Consider the following 21,935-nt stretch of genomic DNA (forward strand, 5'->3'; position numbering starts at 1 on the left):
GTAAAGTTGAATGGCATTCTGGAGAGAATTTGGTGAGGAGCAAGTTCACCAGTTTATCTTTGCTGACTGCTAATGGTAGCCATTTTATGAATGGGCAGCGCCATTGATGGCAGTCATTTTGTGACAGTGGCCTCAGTATGCTCTCAAAATTATGAATGTGCTCATTGGCCCAATGCTTTTCTCTCTTATTCTGTGGCGTATGGGTTTTGTGGGCAGGCTGGCTGATGTTGGGCTGGTGTGGGTCAGCAGCAGCAGGAGAGAAAATTTTTCCTAAGGATAGTTTTCTTATACTGAATTGACTAGTGGTGATGTAAAGGACAGTCTTGCTTCCCAGTTGTCTGAATGTATTGCTTGTAGATGCTGTCCTATCTAGGATGAAGGACCATAGGTTTCCCACCTGGTTTTGAAGCCATTCTCATATTGTAAATCTTTTTACTAGACCAAAACTGCACTTGATTCATATTCAAGCCCTTTGTGTCTTTGAGATTTGTCTCCTTTATAAAGAAATTCAGGGACTGAGTTTACTGCATTTTTGGTATAAAACCTTTTATCTCCAGTCAATTTAGAAGAAATAAATGAACCTCTAAAAACATTATAAAATGATTTTGCAAATAGAGTCAGAATAAGCTTGTGTGGTGTGTGTGTGTGTGTGTATGCAACATTTAAGGGTTAGGGTGCTATAGGAACCTTGGGGTGCTATAGCAAACTTGGCAGTTCATTTTATTTTCCTAAATTAAGCTTCTTATTTTTAAATGCTGTTTTAATGCTATTAGTGCTTAATGGCATCATCGTGGATTCCCATGCTGGTTGGGGAATTCCGGGAGGTGAAGTCCACACATCTTAAAGGTGCCAAGGTTGAGAAACCCTGCTGTGTAGCATCCTCTGAAAGCCTGGGAACAAATTCAGATTACTGTACACAAATGTGATTCTACAGAGGTTTTAGCTATTGAGGCATTCCCACCTTGTTCCTGGAATCTGCCATTTTAGAGTCCACCTAGTTCCAGAACTGCCATTTTAGCCTGGAAGAAGAGGAACCCAACGCACAATTGGGTTTCCCCATATTCTACCTGCCCACAGAAAGCTAGATATCGAAATGTCAGCTGAGCGATCCTTCCCTATGTGTAAATATAAATATATGTATTGAATATCGTATTATTTCCTTTCCCACAAGTGGATGGTAGTGCCCTGTAGGAATGCATTAAGTACCCTTTTGTCAAGGCAATTTCTCAGGCTTTGATAAATACCTTCAGGACTAAATAATGGTTACTTTTAAAAAGTCAAGTCCTTGAACACTAGGACCGAAGAGGGCCACCAGCTGTGGGAACCAGGATATGGTAACTGTTTTATTTACAGTATTTATTTGTTTATATATTGCAGGTTATACAGCTCCAGTCCGGAGACTCTGAGTGCCTTACAACAGCCAAACACAAAGTACAATTAAAACAATAAAAGAACCACAAAACAAATTTTAAAAAATGCCCCGAAAATAATACTTACCCAGCCTGCGTGTAGCATGATCCCTCAAAGTTTTCATGGCTCTTTGAAAGCCTAATAAAGGAGGGGAGTCTTAAAGGACTCTGAAAGTATAAATTATTATCTAAAAACACAATTCTCAGTGCTGTTCTTAAATATCCCCTACCATGTAGGTAGCCCAATAATTTTTGATTGATTGATTGATTATGGGCCATCAAGTCATTTTCAACTCCTAGCGACCACAGAGGTAGATTTTCTCCATGACGATCTATCCCTAACCTGTTCGTTCAAGTCTCCCAATGGTGCACTCATCACCACTGTCACTGAGTCCATCCACCTTGCTGCTGGTCATATAATTTACAATACCTAGTTGAGTAATGAAACATCTGCAAGCAAACAACCCAGCTCAGAAAGCACCAGGGACTCCACAGTTCAACCCTGAGCCGCATATATTCTCTTCCATTAAATTTTATTGTCTATGATTTCTTTATGTGGTTGAATTCTTTAAAGAGTAATTTTTATAGGTGTGGACTGACGCGTTGAATTGGTTTGGGCTGCTTGTGATTGGGTTGGTTTTTATGAAGTTGCTGTGTTGGTGTAATTTCTGTAATGTTTTTATGTAAAGATTTCAATTCGCTGATGGTCTTTGGTATTTGGGTGTTTTAACTGTTTTGTTTTGAATTGGTGGCTTGCTCTGTACCTTGTGGTGGTGGTGGTGGTTGTTAGTGTTGTTATTATTGTCAGGGTCCAGCCAATATAATGGCTTGAACTTGGAGCAAAATTTATACATTGAAGTTCTGGAACTGGCTGCTATTCTAAGAGTGAATTGAATTGAATAACTTTATTACAGTCTTTGACCAGCCTTTACAATAAAGAAAATAGTTTAATTCAACAGTTCATTGTCAGGAAAAAGGAAAACAATAACATAGAAAAACCATATATTTAATTTAAAATTTTGCATAATTGTATAGCTTGATTAAAATATTTGGCCACCAGGTATGTGAGTGTAGAATCAGCATCCCTTAAAAAGAAATAAACCTAAAATCTATCCGTATGACCCACAAATTTAGAAATAATTGGGAAGATCAGAGCACATCAGAGCACATCATTTTTTAAAAAATGATTCTGAGATTGTATTCCAATAACTTTTCCATAAGCACTTTCTCTTGCAATTGTAAGACGAATTCCCACTGCCAAATGCAGGGTTATGGTGACTTATTTTACAGATTTTATTCTAAAGGAAATTGCCCCAGTATATATTTTTAAAATCTATACATGCAGAGCGGAATAAAGATAATTTTCCACTTCAGAAAATCTCTGTTATTGTTGTGTCTATGAATTATTATTAGTAGTAGTAATAGTAGTAGCAGCAGTAGAAGAAGAAGTAGCATTTACAGTAGTGATTAATAATAACAGTAATGGAGAACTGGCTATTTTTCTGGTTTGGAAAAGTAGTAATAGCAATAACGGAAATAGGTTTGGTAAAAATTATGCAACCGTTCTAAGCATGGTAGAGAGATTAGTTGTTGAAGGCATTCATTTTCCGTGGATGACCTTGCTTGCTTCTTAAAATTATACAAAAGCAATACTCGGAAATGACATTGATGGGCCAAAGATGGGCAGAACCATAACAGGAGCTTTCTTCATGCTGAATACACTATTCATTTCCACGAAAAGATCAGTGCGGATTTTTTCCCTTCTCTCTCTCTCTCTCTCTCTCTCTCTCTTGAAGGAGTCTTCTAATTTAAGGCCCGGCTTCGACCATATGTCATAATCTCTGTGGAAACAAAGATTGCCACTGTGATGCAATTGCTCAGCCAACACACTCCTCTTTGTAGAGAAATGTATGGTAGGTACAGCTAATTTTAGGATTTCGCGTTCTGTTACTCAGTCCCACCCCCTCCCCAGTTCCAGATAATTTCCTTTCAAATAGGAAATGTATTTATTTGGGACAGACATTTGGTTCTGAAGCTGAAATAGAGGGGTATTCTTTTTTTTTTTAAAGGTTGGATGGATGACCTTTTTTCTGTTGAACTTTTATCCAACATATTAGTATTCCCTCTTAAGAGCAAACCCTAAATAGGACAATGGTTTCTGCTCACTCAGGACTCTTTAGTCAGGATGGGCAATCTGGCTTATATCAGGGGCCATATTTCTTCAGAGATACATTATTAGGGAACGTATAGTAGATGGGGCTGAAGCAAGCCATAGAGGTTGTTCTTAACAGAAGTCTAAATTGTTCTCTTCAGTTAGTGGTTTGGATTAGGCTAAGAGGTGTATGAAATTAGACCCAGGGCTGATTGTAACCTTAGGGCCACAGGTTGCCCATCCTTGAAACAATGTTGATGCCAAACCGTGGGTTGGAAGCCTATAGACTCAACTGCCAGTTTGCTCTGTTCCTCTTCGGAAACTCTCAGCTTTCGGTATTGCTCATTGCCGATGTCTGCTCTCTGAATATTGTCATAAAAAATCCTGCTGTGTTTGTGTGGGAGAATAAGAGTAGAGTAGCCAGACCTCTGCTGCCCTCCATCAAGGCTGCCTTGGACGGAGGTCCACCAAGCCAGATGCGTTCAGAAGGGAAGATAGGTGGTAAATGCAGTGTCTCTAAGTCAATAAAGTAGGTGTTCAGCCTTAATTCATCTGCTCATGGCAGTTAAACAAGCAGTTTAAACCAGTGTTTCTCAACCTTGGCAAGTTTAAGATAGGTGGATGTCAACTTCGCTTGACGTCCACCCATCTTAAACTTGCCAAGGTTGAGAAACACTGGTTTAAACAACGAATGTAGTCATGTCTTGCTCTTGCTGCATTTCTGTGTGTCTTTTGTATCATTTGGTTTTGGTTTTAAATACAAAAAAGATCATCTTTTCCTGTTACTTCTCACTGGGACGCTCATCTTGCTGCCTCTCAAATCTCTATCTACAGGAAGTATTTTCCAAAAATGTCCCCCCCCTTTTTTTGCAATTATTTATCTTCCTATTTTAGATGGGTTAAATTTATTTCCTTCTACCTTCTAGATGTATTCACTTTAAATGCTTATGAAGCTCTAAGTTAGAGCTGGAGGCCTACACACACACACAACCACACAAATTTCATAGAGTTTTTTTTCATGATACAGTGTAGTCAGTTCTATCCAATCAATTAATGAATGAAATACTGAACTTTAAAGTTTAAGACTGTTGTAAACCCCAATTATTTACTGGTATTTTATCCATTTATCCACTTTTTTTTCTTTTTCTTTTTCTTCTTTTTGTAGTTATTTATTATGGCTTTTCCCCCCCAAAATGTTTTGCTAAATAAATACAAAGTAAATAAAATAAATCTTCGTAATACTGAGAGGTGAGTGTGGACAATACCAAAAATGCAGCCGTGTCACATTGGAATCACATTGAGAAGAGCGCGGACTCCACCAGATAAAATCCGCATGGCTAAGCACCTAGTACAGTGTTTCTCACCCTCAGCAACTTTAAGAGGCGCGGACTTCAACTCCCAGAATTCCCCCAGCCAGCATGTCCACACCCCTTAAAGTTGCTGAGGTTGAGAAACACTGATCTAGTATGTCGAATGGTAAGAGTGACCCTAATATGTTGTCTAGTACATATTAAGAGACTCCGGGACATTAATGACGTTTATTTATTAAACAGGAGCTTTGCCAGCAAGCCTATTGACTGAAATGTTTTCTTTGCTCATGGCTGGTTTGTTCAAAATAAGAACTCCCAGGGGGAAGCTGGTCTTCTGAGGACTCAGTTGCTATAGATGCTGGTGCTTCAGTATCATGAGTGACAGCATATCGGCTAACGATATGTTTCTCTTCGTAAGTAAGAGTCATTAGCTACTTAATGCATCCACTTCATTCCGCCTTCAGACCCTAGCATTTTTCCTTAACAGTTGATTATTACTACTTTGAAGTTACTTTTAGGATTTATATCCCACCATTATGACTGTGGGGCAGAAAGTTTAATAACCCAGTCTGAATATTCACTCTCTCTGATCAGCATTAATCTCAAATGTTTTCTCGATTTCTTTTTCTACTTTCAGCCAATGATAGTGTCCAAAAAACAAAACAGACTTTTAAAAACGAGTGGCTCAGCTAATTAAACTTTACCTTCACTAATCACAATTGGCTCCACCGATTGATGAACTAATAGAGCCTCAGTTGCGTAATCTCCTTATTTTGAATCAATTAAAGCTTACAGCTCCAATATCATTTCGCTGAAAGAAATCGATTCTAACTTGGCCTGAGGCAAACTTCCCAGAAAAATAACAGGTGACACCAAGGGAGTAATATTTCCTTCAGCAACGTGACTTTTATTAAGGTAATACATAAACCGAGTTTGAAAAGGCAGATTTATCTAAATTCAAAAAGAGCAGTAATAAAGATAATCTCTTTTAAAAAGTCTCTTAAAATTGTGTTTTGCAGCATGAAATCATCAGTCTTAACTATCGTAGAGGGATGATAGGGAATCACAATTTTCTGATGAATAATCTGTTTCTACCCCTGATGCATACTCATTTTTTTCTTTAACTTAGATGTTATCTATACTTGATTTAGTTTAGGGAGGCACCAACACATCCAAAAATAAGAAATACATCACCCCAAAGCTAGGACAAATGAGTGTGTGGTTTTACATTAAAAAGTTCATACAGATTTCTACATGCCGATGCAAATGTAGAAATAGATTAATTGCTGTGGTTTAAACAGAGATATGGTCTCCCTCAGCATAATGGAAGAAATTGTGGCTGCTGTGGCTGCCTTCTCATTGTTAAGTCATTGTAGCCCAGTGGTAGAACACCTGTATTACAAACAGTTCAGTTCAGTTTTATTACAGTCACTGACCAGTACGTATTACAAACAGAAGGTTCTAAATTCCATCTCAGGTATCTGCAGGTAGATCTAAGAAAGCCTCACAGCCTGAGGGGAGTTGCCAAGTTAAGATACCAGACTAGGGAAACCAATGGTCCAACACAATGTAAAGCAGCTTTCTGTATTCATAAAACTGAAGGGAAACTTAATTATTTCTCCACACCTTTCTTGGGGATCCTTGATCCTTGACTTGGACTTTCATCTTTAACTTGGACTTCGGCCTTTGAAACAGAGACTATATAAGGAATATTATGGCCTCTATTGTGTATTAATACACATTTTTCCTAGAGACAGCAGAAAAATATCCCAGCATAATAGTATCCCCCCAGAGATCCATATGGCTTCTGCCCTAATGATGTTGAAAAGCTGGCTGTTCTCCCAGGCTTTTGGGTAGAGTGGCTGCTGAGCCCTTGTACGTTGTTTTTTGTTATTGTGTTTGTTTGTTTTTCTCTTCTAGACATTTATTTCTCTTTCTTTAGTTTTTAAATGTTTCATATTTTTAAACCAAGTGGTATCTAGATTATATAAACAAACAAATAAATAAATTACACTGACCTGATGGCTAAGCTGTGATCTAACCAGGCTTTTGAGTGTCCTGCCCATGCATCAGGATAACCTAAGGGCAGTGATTGGCAGAGTCTTCTGGCATTCTTTCCTCTCCCACCTAGGACCACCAGCCAGTGGGAAAGAACACCAGGACAGGCTTGGGCAAGTGGATGGGTGCCTATGGCAAGCTTTAGCCATCTTCCAAGTTCCCTGAGTGTCAAACATAATACAGAGGTGCTCTGTGCTGGGTAACCTCTTAGACTACAGTATTTCTCATGTGGATCTTCCAGAAGACCAGTAGATCTGCATACAAAGTAGCCTGGCTGATGGGTCAGTGGGGCAAAGGAAAGTGTGGAGTGAAGTGGGAGGATGCTCAGAGTGCTGTGAGAGCTCCTTCCCACTTGACCCTAGATCCGTCCTCCACCCAGGGTCCTCTCAGCCTAGCTATTTTTGGATACAGGCTTACCCATTCTACTGTCAGTAGGCTAGAAGGGGAAACTGACATGACACCTGTCAGTTTCAGCTTCCAAACATCCCAACTCCTTAAGTGCTACAAGGGAAAGGAAGTGGTGGAAGCAAGTGGCTACAGTGGACAACATCCAGAAGTTTCCCATGAGTATACAAAATTGTGTTGGAGTATGCAAATGGTACACACACATATGCATGAAAACAACCATGCAAAACTGTTTGTCAACAGAAGCATGGATAACATGATGCGCCCACTTGGAAAGAATCAGCAACATGCAGTTGGCAGAACCTGGTTCTCTTTCCTGCCTTAAATTGGCCTTCTGGGTGCTAATCCTGTATTTTAAACAGAGGTCTCCCATTCTTTCAAAAGACCACTAAATAGATGTTAAACACAGGTGTACTGGTCTTCCAGAAGAATGCTAGATCCCTGTTTGTAAGGAGTTTAAGTATTGCCTAAATGTGTTTTGTGAAGAGTTACTCAGGCATTATATTTGTCCAGTAATACTCCAGTGAGAAGAAGAGGTAAAATGCTATGGACTTTAAAACTGAAACAACTAATGACCAATTTAAAGAACTTCTGTGATAAGCCTCGGGGTGGTGCAATAACCCGTCTGCTTGATTATTTATATATTTTTTTCCTGAATTTTATCAGGCTTGAATTTGATCATCTTCCATTGCTCTCCAGTCTGGCAACATAGGTTTGAGTTGAAGGTACAAGGTGATAGAAAGAGATTTTGTGGATGTCTTTTGCTCTACCTGGAGGAGGCTCAGAGGCAGGTATTGCACCCAGAAAAAATAGGAGCAAAATTCAGTTTTTTCACTTGGCTGGTGTATCTTTCAGAGCAGCTGCTGCTTTACCCTGACTTATAAAATGTAAGTTTTGTGCAGCTGCCTTAAAAGTCAAGCTTTTTGCATGTGCCGGAATGTGGATGTTAAAATCATGGCTTGGCCTCCAAACAAGGACAGCATTCTAATATGGGACAAACGCTCTACATATCTGCTTGGGGCCGACCTTCTGTAAGGATGCTGTTTTTATGCCACTCCTTTCTTTTCCTTTTCCTTTTTTCGATTCTCCTGTTCCAGCTGTGATTCTGCAGAAATATTCATTCATGCATGTGCTCTAGTGCCAGCCGGGTGGCCCTGCAAATTGTAGGGCATCATTGCTCCTCTTGGGATGGCCATGGCTAATAAGTCATTGCAGGTAATCTTCCAGTGTCCTCTGTCTTGAGATAGTGTAAGTTTTGTGACATTAACACATGATGCTGTGCTCCAGCCTCTATCTCTATCCTTAGTGAGTTCGTAGCACCTAAAAGAGGACAGCATGCAATGGTCCAGTGGCCCTCACCTGGATAAGAACTATAGTCATTGTCTGCTGAGGGGTGTAAAATTTATTAGGACATAATCATGGCCATGTGTCCCAAATGATTCTTCTGTAGAGATAGTGGAATGGTATGTGGGAATGACCTTGGGAGACAGAGGGAAGAGCCACAGACTAGGCAACAGTCATATAAGGGGCAGCTGAGCCTGCAGAAAGAATGTGGGTGGGGCAAAAGAAGGGAATCTCAGAAGGGACCCTCCCTAGTTTCTTGGACTGTAAAGGTGAGCGAGGGGGAGATATACTTTCAGATTTGCAAGATTCTGTTAATGTAACCTTACAATAAAGTTAGAGCTAGTACTTCTGGGTGTGCTTCATGTCTGGACTACCTTGCAAGGCTGACAGATAGACTGGGTGAAGTGGGAAGGTTTTGCATAACAGTGTAATGAAATTGCCAGTGTTAGAAGTTTTCCTAAAAATGAGCTCAACTTGCTGAAGTCAGATGCCTATCCCTGAGTTATCTGGGCCCAAATCTGTGAATAACTAATTTAAAAAAAAAACTACAGTATTTAGCGTTTCTTTAGCATATTGGTATTCCCTGTAAAGCATATTCTGAAAGCATAGGAGTGTTTTTCTGCATAGGCAGAAGACTCCTTAGGCCAAGGATATTGAATTGAATTTTTTTCAATTGGAGGCCTCATGATTTTCAGGGAAATCTCTTGGGGCAGCTAGAGATGCCTATTTTCTCTCTGATGCCCCTTTTTTCTTCTGGCCACTCCCCTCCTCCCCCAGTTTCTTGTAATCTAGTTGACGTTTTCTTCTTTCTTTTCCAGCTAGCAAGCTATGGGCAAGAGATAGCTTATACCTTAGCAGAGTACCAATTGTGACACAAATCATCTCAGTTTGATTTGCAGCAGGGTGAAGACCCCAAGAGCATTATCTCAGGAAAGTAGGGGTAGAGATTTAGGCAGGATCTGGCATGCTAGCAGAACTGCACCTAGCAGTCAGAACAGCGTCTGTTCTGTGTCCCGTCTTTAGCATGTAACTGCCAGCGTTCAGCGTGAGCTCTGTGAAAGCTTGTCCCTTTGTCCCTTTTAATCTGGCGAGCAGAAGAACAAACCAGCTTTGGGATTCCTTGTTCTTGTTCTGTTCTAACTTCTGATGACTGTTGGCTCTAACCCGTCGGAGCAAAGAGCTGGCTTGTACCTTCCTTTTACACCATTTTGTATTGAGAAAAGTTGTAAATCCATTAGCTTAAATTGCGCTATGGTGGATTATATCTCTCGTCGTAAAAAGAGGTGATATGCCAGACCAAGAGCACTCAAGTTCGTTCGGTGCTTGCAATGTTTAGCCGCAGCAGTGGCCAGCAGCTGGCTAGAACCCAGGGTGGTTATAAATCTAAGGGAAATAGCTATGTGCAAGGGGTACGGGGGGGCTTGGGTACCGGATAAGCATGGCATTCTGTGCAAAAGGAGCAGCCCTGTTTTCAACATCTTCCAGCCTTCTTTTGTTCAAGGGACAGGACATGACATTGGAGGAGAGCTTGAATGTCTGTAGGAACCAAGATTAAGGCCTTAGTGGAGCCAACTAAAGTAATCTTCTTGTGAGCAAAACTGGGAAAGGCCAGACATGTTAGTACTGGCTGTTCTGAAGTTGACTAACATTGCAGGCCAGATTGCAATGGATGGCAACTGGGCCAGATTGGTGCTATAGCCACCACAAGCCCTGACTGGTCACTCCCCACTTCTTGTCCTTCCCATCCATGGAGGGACAGTGAGCCTCATGGCTGGTCTCTGTGTGGCAGGTCTCCCTTTTCATTTAGGGATTGTTCCCTCTTCTCATCCTTTTTCTTTGCTTTCTCAGATATTTGCAGACACGGATGCCTTCCCATCCCTTCCCATATTCTTTCCTTTGTGACTCAGACAGACCTTTCTTTTTCCTTTTTTTCCTCCTTGTTGCGTCATCCTTGCTCTGATGCTACAACGATCAAAGGAAAGGGAACGGATTGTTTGTTCCTACCTTCCACTGTAGGTCCATAGAAACTTTGCAGCGAGGGAGAACTGGTAGTTCAGCTTCAGAGGAGCAAAGCCGCATTCATTGAAGCTTTGTAACTTCATTCCAACTTCATTCCAATTAGGTTGCAACTTGAAAAGAGGGTGGGGGGAGGGAAGGGCAGCTTTGCAGTATGGAAGCTGGGGGTGAGGAAGCAGTCTCTACTCTGGAGACTTCCAGGCCAAAAAAAACAGGGCACCAAAGCAAAAAAGGAGGGAGAGGGGACAAGTTGGCACCATCCAGCAGCTCCAAGTCAGAGGAGGGCATGGTTCAGGTTGCAACCATGTATTCTACCTGCAGTTTGAAAAGCAAGTGCCTTATAACACTCAACAGCTCCTCTGCATTTTTCTTCCTACCCATTCTCCTTCCATTTGGCGAAAAAAGATTTGCTGAAGATTTCCTCTAGCAAAGGAGGAAAGAATTTCAGAAAAACTCTCCAAGATGGAATGTCACCAAGGATGTCTGTGAATGCCTGATTTTCACTGTGCAATCCTCTGTCTAGTGCAGTCTTTCTGGTTTCCCACACCATTAAATCCCAAGAGGAAATGACAGGCTGTGTTTTTTCCCATTAGCAGCGCTCCAGTCACTGCTAGGGAGGAGCTCTGGCACTGAGGAATCATTGGACAGCTTCTTCCTGCAGGGTGGAAATTTGGAGAAATGGTCTGTCCTGTTGGTCTGTCCACCTACCGGATGGAGGTGTTCACAAGTTCCATTTATTTATTTATTCAATTCATATGGCTGCCCATCTCCACAAGTGACCCAGGGCGGCACAGAATTAAAATACAATAAAAACGATCACAAGCATTACAAAAATCAAAATAGAAAGCAGTCAAGAAACATCAAACCCAAATCATGAATACATCCAAGAAGCAGGTCTCTGCACATGCAGGTCCAGTCCCAGAACCAGGCCTTTAGGGCCTTATGAAAGGCCAGCAGGGTCGGGACCATCCTGATCTCCAGAGGAAGAATGTTCCACAAGGCAGAAAGGTCCATCTTCTAGGCCCCACCAACTGGCATTCTTTGGCCTGGCTAGATCAGACATATACAAACAACTGGGAAGAGGTGGTCCCTCAAATAACCCCGTCCTAAGCCATGAAGGATGTTCAAGGTGACAACCAGCACCTTGAATTGCACCCAGAAACACATGGGCAACCAATGCAGCTCACAGAGCAGTGGTGTTACATGTGCCAAATAACTAGTGCCATTTACTTCCCCTGCTGTTGCATTCTTCACCAGTTGAAGCTTCTGAATGCTCTTCAAGGGCAGCCCCATGTAGAGCACATTGCAGTAGACCAGAAATCCCTTTGTGCCTGGTTTCTGAGATTGCAGACTTTGGGTTTAGGCAGAGATGGAAACGGAGACCTTCTCGCCAAGCAGCTGTGCTCTCCCCACCCCCCAGGTATTTGGAGAGCAAGGCCATTGGAAGCTTTTGGACTCTGTGGAAAGGGAAAAAAAAATCGGATTACACAGACATGCACATACGTAGCTTGTGGCTGTGGCTGGATGGCACACAATGACTCATGGCCAAGAGGAGAGACTTGAAGTGCTTTTATGGGTTACGTCAGGTCAATGTTTAGTTTATTTGCCCTTTGATTCCAATCAGTCATGCTCATTTGGCCATGACTATTTTAGGATCTGTTCCAATGTATGTTACTGGGTTTTTTTTCTTCTTTATTGGAGAGTAAATAAAAAAGTAAATAATTTCTTTCCAGATAGTTGAATTGGAGAATGAGAGGGATGGAATCCTGGGGAAGGAAAAAAAGAGTCTACATTTGGGTAGGTTACCATAAATGGCTCCAGTTCCCTGTGACTAGGATTTGAAGCTTGGGTAGGCAGATGTGGCATTTCCAGATGTTTGGTCAGATGAGAGTTGAAACCCCAAACATTTGGAAGGCTGCCTACTTGTACTTAAGAACGTTATTTTAAAGCTTTCTAGGCACTGTACGAAAATTAAGGATGAAGAACACCCTTCTTAGGCTTGGGGCCATGTAGACAACAGGGGAAGAGAACAGAAAACAGGCATTAATCTTTCCCACTTATACAAACATTTCTTGATGAATAATGCTGAAAATCCCCAGTGAATAGAACCAGCTCCAGATTTTGGAGGAAGATGTCTTGAGCAAATATTTCACACTGCGAGTGGTCCTTTCCTCCCTTATTGCCTGTTGGTGCTCCGTCTAGGTCTGATGTTCATCCTTACCTGAAAGGACAAGTTAGGGAAGCTGAATAGACAGCTGCTACTGGGACTGCCGTTTCTCCCTTGTCTCACAACAGCCCAATGGGGTAGGCTAAGAGTTAGGGATTGGCCCCAGGAGGCCACATGACTGAGCCTCCCAAATCCTAATCCATCATTCTGAATCATTGCACCATTCTTTTGCTGGTAGAATCTGACTGGCCTCATAAATTTGTGAATGCCAGAAAGCAGATACAGCAGACACTCTGGACTTGCCAGAAGAATGCAGGTCTAGTGCTTTTTGGCTTGTACGTAACTGAGCAAAGAGTGGCGAGATGGCCAGGTTTGTTCAAATTATTCAAAGTACTTATTTTCCGAGAGAGAGAGAGATGGAGAGAAGGAGAGAGAGAGAGAGAATATGGCAAAACGTTCTTGATTTGGCTTGGTTTTTTGGTTTTAGATTGTATTTTCCCCCCCGTTTTTCTGTACATTACCCAGAGTCAAAAATTGTGAGAGGGACAGCTTTATAAATCTCTTAAATAAATAAAATTTTAAAAAATGTTCGATCCTTCTGCATTGGTTGTCTGCATTGCATACCCCACCAGCAGCCTTAATGCGCTCAGAGACCAAGCAAAGCTCTTAATGAAGAAAGGAGCAACGATGCAAATTCAAAGCAAATGTACAAACGAGTTGGGCAGGCTTGCTGGCTTGGTGTTATAGTCCATTACAGGCCCAGGACTTTAGAGGGTACAGTTTAGATAAAGAAACGCTTGGGACAATCTGGATTTGGGGAGGACTTTTCTGGGTGCAGAAGCTGAGGCAGTTAAAGCCCTCTCTTCAGATTGCAGACACAACCACATGGAAACAAAAGATTTCCAAAAACTGAGCTGAGAACAGTTAAGATTAGAAATGTTGCTGAGTACAAATAGCATCTCATGTTGTCTGTGCCTTTTTTCATTTTTGCTGACTTGGCCAATTTGGTAACCAAGTTATTCTAAAATAAAAATACACACACACACACACACCAAGCCAACGTCATTTAGGTCAGGGCATGTTTTCTGCTTGCAAGTCATGCGCACAAAATTATTGACTAACTTGGCACCCTTATGACGGGCAAGAAGAGGAAAAGATACATTTCATGCAGTTAAAAATCCACAGATTCTTCTTTCTGCATGAATAAAATGTATTTCTGGTGGCCAAAGGAAAGTGGCTTTTGGAACTGTCATGTCATATTGCAAAAATTTGCCCTGCTGTTCAATAGGCAATAAATGGTGTGAAAGGGGCTATGGCAGGTGGGGGAAACAGCTCCAAACCAGGCTGAAAACAATTGCTGGGTTTTTAATTGGAGCCACTAGAATACGAGTAGTCCTTGACTTATGACCACAATTGGGACCGGAACTTCTGTTGCTAAGCAATGCAGTTGTTAAGTGAGTCACACCCAATTTTACGACCTTTTTTGCCATGGTCATTAAGCGAATCACACAATTCCCCATTGATTTTGCTTGTTGGGAGCTGGCTCGGAAGATCGCAAATGACGATCACGTGACTCTGGGACATTGCAACCATTATAAATACATGCCCGTTGCCAGGTACCTGAATTTTGATCACGTAACCGTGGGGATGCTGCAATGGTTGTAAGTGCGAGGACCTGTCATAAATCACTTTTTTCAGTGCCATTGTAACTTTGAATGGTCGTTAAATGTATGGTTGTAAGTCAAGGACTACCTGTAGTGTCTTAGAAGCCTCATAGAGAGCCAGCTGAAGCTGGCCAAGCCCCTTTCTCCATAGCATCTTTTGCTGATTTCTACAGGTCAAATCTCTGCATCATGCAAGAGTTGGATTGGGTTGGGGGTGGTTGGTAGCCTAATCTGTAAAGATGATGCCATTGAATCCTCAGAAGCAGGAAGAGAGAATGCGTTCTAAGACAAGAACCAGTGATTGGAGGATTTACAGTGGAAGATCCAGACTTGAACTAGGGAGGATTTTCTTGACCTTGAGAGCTATTAAGCAGTGGAACAGCCTTCCTCCTGAAGTTGTGGGTGCCATCACTGGAGGTTTTCAAGAAAAGACTGGACAGCCATTTTCCAAAAAGATATGAAGATTCCTGTACTGGGCAGGAGGTTGGACTAGAAGACCTTCAAGGTCCCTTCCAGCCCAATGATTCTACAAACCATTGTTGGTGAAGGATGCGAGTAGGAAAAGTGAGGAAGGGGCAGATTAGGAATTTTGAGTATTTAACCCCATCTTAATATGAACCTCATGGTTGATGAGGCCCTAGAGGCAAACTAGTGAGGCTTCCTAACCAATCTATCTTTGTTTTTTTCGGGGGAAAGTGAGCATCTCAATGAAGCACCAGGCTGTGCTGCTCACTCTTTTTAATGGTGGTGTGCTTTGGTGGTGCTAGTGGTGCTGTGCTTTGCCATGAGTGGCATCTGCAGAGCTGCAGGGGTGGGGGGGCAAATGAGGAAAAGCACATTGCAATGCGAACCACTTCTGCAGTTGTCTCTGATGTTGAGACACCAATCCCAAAGACTAGGCTTTGCATCCACATGTCGCAAGGCACATGTCCTCATTTTTTCCCCTCACTGGACTGAACCCCTCTGTTTCTCCTACTGTGTGCCGCTTTCCCCTTTAACTGCATTCAAATTAAGAAAGCATGAACAATGGAAACTGCAAGGGACACACTGTCTGGTGGGGACCTTGAGAAATGTTGAAAGGCATACCGACGCCTGGAGGAACAATGTTACCAAACCCCATCCTAGATTATTTTAGGATCATAGAATGTTAGAGCTGGAAGGGGTCCTAGAGAGCATGTAGCCCATCCCATCCTCATTGTAGGAAGCTTACCTTATCTTATGAGTAATAGAGGCAGAGTTAATTCCATGAAGGAAGGATAACTTTCTGAATTTTCTTGAAACGATTTGATTTGTACAGGTAGCAGAATTCAGTTCTGTTTTGGTTGCAGAATTGGGATTGTGGTTGCACAGAATTTGAAGGAACTGCCAGAAATACTCATCTTCGGATATTTTTTTCTTTCTCCCCTGACTTTTCCTGGTTTCTCTCCCCTCCCTCCTGTCCCCCTCTTTTGGGTTTCAGTTTAAAATGTAAATTAAACGGGTGATTTCTAAAGTAATAAATGAAAGAGCATCTGAGGAATCTTAAGGACTGTGCTCCAAGTGATGGAGCTGGGGAGAAAGCGTGTAATTTTCAGAGGCCTTTATGTGGCGTGTGGGATAGCCTGCTGACTCTTTAAAATTACTCATTGGAGTACTTACTCAAGTTCTGGACAGCGGAGGATTAAATCTGATCACAACCTGTGGTTTCACTGGGAAGGATAACATTGTAAAAATTCCTCTTTCATAGTCATCAGAATCTGTTTGTTACAAATCCTATGTGTGCGCCTCAAATCCTCTCTTTGCTGCTCTGTCAAAATCCTTTCCACCAGTTTAACTTTAAGATAAAACAAAATCCAAGTTTTATTCCTAGGGATTTGTGATGAGCAGTGGCATATATAGAAAATACTTTTATTTATTATTCTATTTTATAAATAGAAAATACTTGTAAAGGGTTAAGGGTTAGAGTTATGGCTGCAGTGTAGAGGACTCAGGACTTCTCTCTGATGCCCCAAGCAGAGAGAAGGGGCATCTATGTGTGTGGGTGGGTGTCAAAAAAAGTCAAGATGGTGGCCATGACTGTGTGATAAAAGCCTGTCTCTTGGTATATGCTTTGTCAATACATGTACAAAAGAGGTGGGGGGTTTCAGTCACATAGCCATGATTACCATCTTGACTTTTTTGACCACCGCCATGGATATCTCTGCTTTAAGGATCTTGGCTAGACTATCACCTTTTAGGGCAATGGAGGATAATGTCTTCTTGCTAGGATTGATCAGCCACTCATCTGGTCAGCCTCTGTATGAAAAATGTAGGACTATCATCTTACATTTTTTCTTGGACAGCAAAATGTTGGGAGCTGGCCCTCAGAAAATCTGACTGAGATCCATCTATTTAGTCCTGTGCTGTCCTTCCATCAGGGCATAAAAAGCAGGGCATAAAAACAATACTCATTCCTGTTGGTCTGCAGCATATCATAGTTAAATTGTGGAAGCCCTATTTAAGTTACAAGGGCTGTTTACTGTTGATAGTTTTATCTTCCTCCTTTCTTGGTCTAATATTTTTCAATGACTTTGAAGCCAAGGGTGACATCACCCCATTGTTTGCTTACTAAATTGTTGTAACATCTTTCTATGCACCCAAAACAGCAATGTAGATAAAACAATATTATCTGTCCAGTTGCAAATAAAATGCATTGTTTACCAATTCTGCTTGCGTCAGGTTGTTTTTAAAGGACATACCTAGTAAATTCTTACCAAACAGGTAGCAGGTTTAGCAAGTTTATGTGATTAATTATTATTGTTATTTTAGTTTGCTTAAGAAATGGCCAACAGAAAAGTCTTGGAATGAGCTGATTCATTTATTCTCTTTGGAGTTGCTATGCTGATTGCAAATTCCAGGCGGTTTTGAGACTGACGCTTGGTGTTTCTGAGTAAGTCAGGAAATGATGGCTGTGTTTCTTCCCCCAGTTGCAGCATCTCATTTAAATTTGTCCCATTCTTCTTCTTCCTAGGCAGTGGGAACGGATGTGCAGTTTGGCCCTATGAGACTCCACCAAGATCAACTTCAGGTAAACGTCTGCTAAATATGAATGTCTTGGTTTTGTCCAGGAATCAGTTACCCAAATGAATAAATGCCTATACATTTATTTCTGGCTTTATCAATAGACTTTCCAGCTGAAGTGTTTTCATAGGATCCTATAGTAAAAAGGAATGGAACAAAGCAATGTAAAGTATGTCTTTCAGAGTTGATATAAGAGCAATATTCAGAGCCCATTTCACTGAGCATTGAGCGAATAATGGGAAATCCCAAGTCAAATCTTCATTCAATCATGAAATTGATAGGCTGGGTTTGCATGCTATATTAGGCTAAACATTAGGCTAACAGTGGATTTTGGAAATTTATAGTTAATTGTGTTGTGGGAACCCAGCTATTTTCTTAGCTGGTTGTGTGTAGCTGTTGTGTTGAACAGTAATATAGTTAGTTGTTTAGACACAGTGTGTCCAGCAATAGTGTTTTGTTTATCTGGGTTTAGGATTTAATGTGCTGTGTGAACCCAGCCTAAGGGTGTCCTTTAGCCTGAGACCCATGCCCTTTGGGTATCAAAATGTGAAGGAAATTGCATGGATTTATGCAAATACATTTGGATGAGATTACAGGAAATGGGTTGATAACAATGTATGAATTAGGAAAGATTATGTGTGTGAACTTTTGTGCAAAGGGTTGGTTTTTTTAAATCTCTGGTGCACAAATAGGAGTTAAGCCCGGAAATGTTATCCCTGAGAAAGTGGGAAAATGATAAAAAGTATTCTTCAACTATAGATTGGCTTTGGCCACTCAGTCAATTGGCCATTGGGCCTTTCCTAACAAGATGGATTGTATCTTGGTTGGCTCTACCTTCCCAAGATCACTTGTGGGTTTCAGGACAGGACTTAACAGCTTCAAATGGATGTTGGGTTTCCTGGCCCTCTGTGCCACTACATCCTTTTCTCTGGCTTATCTTTGGCAGCTGCCAATAGGTCAAACCCTCAATACTTGCTAACAAGCTGAAAATTTCTTTTTCCTGCTGAGAATTGCAGAGGGGAAATTGAGTCCATAAGCTATACCTAAGATTTCCTCCTGAGTGCATCCTGAGATTTTACCTTAGACTTTCTCCTGGGCTCATCCTGAGATTTCATTCATGACTTCCTGGTCCACCACAGTTGCTGTTCTTTTTCTTGCATCCATGATTTTTCCACCCATTTGGTTCTTATTTCTTGTAGCCATTCCAGAAATACTGGCTAGGAATTAATGGAACATGCTGTCCGCTATGTTGGAAGGCACCAGGTTCGAACAGGTGTCCCTATATTGTTCATAAGTTGTACTGAAAATTAATTACAAAGCAATAATTTCTGGGGCTGCTGTGTTTCTTAGTAGGCACATCATACGTGTGTTGATTGGTTGGCTGGTTACAAAAAGTACTTTTCCGATTTTATCATAAGCCAACTCTGCTAAATAGCTTGAGGATGCAACTTGGTCAGTTGAGTAAGTTTGCTTCACCTAACATTTTTCTCCTAACTGCCATCAATGGCTATAAATGGAAACCAGGCTATATATAAGCTTGAACTTGAATTTGCAAGATCACCTAGTGTGTCTGTGGGTGTAATGTGGGCATTTGTGCAATCGCACATGTGTACCAGCTGTAGGTAGGTGAAAATTGTGAAACGTATTGACATTCCAGCAGGTTTAATCCAAGGTGTAAACCCAGTCGGAATACATGCACTCTGCGTGTGTGTGTTTGCTCACACGCATAAACACATTCGGCCTACAGGTAGGTGTAAATGCTGAGATTTATTGACATTCCAGCAGCTCTAATCCAAGTATAAGCACAATTGGAATGCCTGGAATTTCTTAGAAGTATGAACGAAAGCTTAAGTGTCGCCTGGAGAATATTCTACTTAGATAAGTATTGAAATGGTCCAAAGGTATCAGTGCAGCATTGGTATAGGTGGATTTGATCGTTGTACTGACAGTGGCTGTGCCAGCAACGTTTGGAATATAGGAAGCTGCGTTCTGCTGGGATACAAGGTTTGCTTGTCAAGCCAAGTACTGGGATGATTGATGCTCTCCAAGGTATCTGATAGAGATCTTATTCCTGCCACCCTATCTTTTTCTCGTGAGATACTGGAGATCCACCTGGTGTCTCTCCTGTGAAATGCAATGGCATGAAGCCAAGCAGGGAGGGAAATGACATTGCATGCCTCATGATGCAAATGAAGTGAATTTCATATCATGCAAAATGGTGGAAAATGACACAGATAGGACATTCAATGATGTATTGGCGTCACGTTGTTTGGGGCATCATATTGACATCATGGCATCAGGATTAGATGCCTATAGATGAGAACTTCAGTATCCCATGGTCTGGAGAATGAGGGGGCATATAAGAGAGGACCTTCTCTATCAAAGCTTTCTGGTGTCCTTCAGGGTCCATCTTGTTTGTGATGTGAAGATCTGTCTTTTTACTCTTCCATTCTGGACTCGTGTGAAAGCTGAAAGGTCCCCTGTGCAAGCACCGAGTCATGTCTGACCCTTTGAGGGGACACTGCTTTCGCAATGTTTTCTTGGCAGACTATAGCAGGGTGGTTTGCCGTTGCCTTCCCCACCATAGCCTACATCTTACTGAACCTTCTTTTTGAAAAAGCATCTCTCTATTACAGAGAGAGAGAAAAAGAGAGAGAGAGATCCTGTCTTTCTTGTACAAGAATTCAAAGTGGCATGCATAGCACTCTCTCCTCTAATTTTTCCCCCTCAGCAGCAAGTCAAGCTGGGCTGAGAGAGAAGGAATGGCCCAAAGTCACCTAGGGAGCTTTGTGGCTAAGGCAGGACTAGAACTCACAGTCTCTCGGTTTCTAGCCTGGCACCTTAACCACAACCCCAAACTGGCTCCCTTATTTATATGTTGTGATTATTGCTCTTTTGATTTTTTTTAAGCTTTGCTTATTTTGATTTCACTTTATTGTTTTGTCTATTTGATGGATTGCAAGGCTATGCCAAGATCTGTAGGACTGTGGCAGGACTGTAAACATGTCAATAAGTTAGTGAGGTCTTAGGGTCCACGTGGGCTGTGGCCTAATTTAGGTACAAGAGATTTCAGATCTTTGATACGAGCTCTTTCTCCATCTCTCTCTGTCTCTCTCTCTCTCTGATAGACACACATATGCCCAGACACATTCCCCTTCTTTGTTTTCCTTTAATTAGGTACTCTTAGTGTTTGCCAAAGAAGACAACCAGAGCAATGGGTTCTGCTGGGCCTGTGAAAAAGCAGGCTTTCGCTGTAGCATTGCCAGGACACCTGAATCAGCCCTCGAGTGTTTTTTGGATAAACACCATGAAATCATCATTATTGATCACAGGCATTCAAGATACTTTGATGCAGAAACGCTATGCAGGTGAGTCCTCTTTTGGTATTGGGCAGATCTGGATCGCCTTTGGTAACATTGGACTCACTAAGCATTTTGGGGACGGGAAGAGCCTTGTTGACAGGGTCATGGTGCCCTGGGGATGTTTGGTGTTTGGCGTCTGGCCACTCCTGGTATGGATATCATTTTGTGAGAGACAGGTCCTCCACTTGCTCTCAGTGTTTCAGATGTGCTTACATGCCAAATAATGTTGGAAACTATGTATGTGTGTATTTTTTTTTATTTGATGTGTTAGATTTATAATCTGACTTCCATTCAGGAGAACAAAGCAGCAGACATAATGCTCCTTTCCCTGGATTTCCCCACAGCTCACCCTGTGAGTTAGGTTGGGCTCAGAGAGAGTGACTGATTCAGAGTCATCCAGGGAGCTTCTGTGCCTAATGATGGCTTAGAACCTGGGCCTCCCCACTCCAAGTCCAACACTTTCACCATGATGGTCCTCAATAGTTTCTTGATCTTTCTTAATAGTTAGGATTCGGTTTTTCTTTTGATTTAAATATTTATGAACCTCAATGAAATATTCTTGTGTTGATTTCAAGCATGTCATGGGACTTACCTCCATTTCTTTACCTTCCCTTTTTTTCAAAAGGTCCATTAGAACAACAAAACCATCCGAAAACACTGTTATTGTTGGGGTCGTGCGGAGGTAAATGAAAAATGTTGTTTCATTCTCCTGTCAAAATATATATGAATGCAAAAAGGCAGGCGGGTAAGCCTGTAACTGAAAATCAAGGCTGATTCTCCCTGATTGTTACTGACGTTTAGCTGACTGTGTAGCTGTGCAGCCTGGCCTTTTGAATTTTAGGAATAGGGCTGGTAGGCAGAGAAGACAAAAATAGAATGATTGAAGATAATTCAAGAATAGATGTACAGCTGTGGGTGGAGCTACATGTGATGGCAGAAGACCCATGTCTTCTGAATTGGGTGTCTGCTAAAATGTAAGAGTTAGGGGAAGAGGACATTGATCTTTCCC

The 21,935-nt window shown here is 41.6% G+C and overlaps 1 protein-coding gene across 2 annotated transcripts in view; it reads left to right on the forward strand.

Moving 5' to 3' along the window:
• The window catches only part of LOC134504994 (high affinity cAMP-specific and IBMX-insensitive 3',5'-cyclic phosphodiesterase 8A-like), a 92,675-nt gene that overhangs the window by 46,069 nt on the left and 24,671 nt on the right, over nucleotides 1–21,935 (forward strand). For both annotated transcript variants that reach the window (XM_063314478.1, XM_063314477.1), the window contains exons 2-4: nucleotides 17,515–17,571; nucleotides 20,742–20,932; nucleotides 21,552–21,608. In XM_063314478.1, the coding sequence (XP_063170548.1) occupies nucleotides 17,515–17,571; nucleotides 20,742–20,932; nucleotides 21,552–21,608 (305 nt within the window). The remainder of the gene's footprint in view (nucleotides 1–17,514; nucleotides 17,572–20,741; nucleotides 20,933–21,551; nucleotides 21,609–21,935) is intronic.

Source organism: Candoia aspera, chromosome 13 (genome assembly GCF_035149785.1).
Source record: "Candoia aspera isolate rCanAsp1 chromosome 13, rCanAsp1.hap2, whole genome shotgun sequence".
Lineage (NCBI taxonomy): Eukaryota > Metazoa > Chordata > Lepidosauria > Squamata > Boidae > Candoia > Candoia aspera.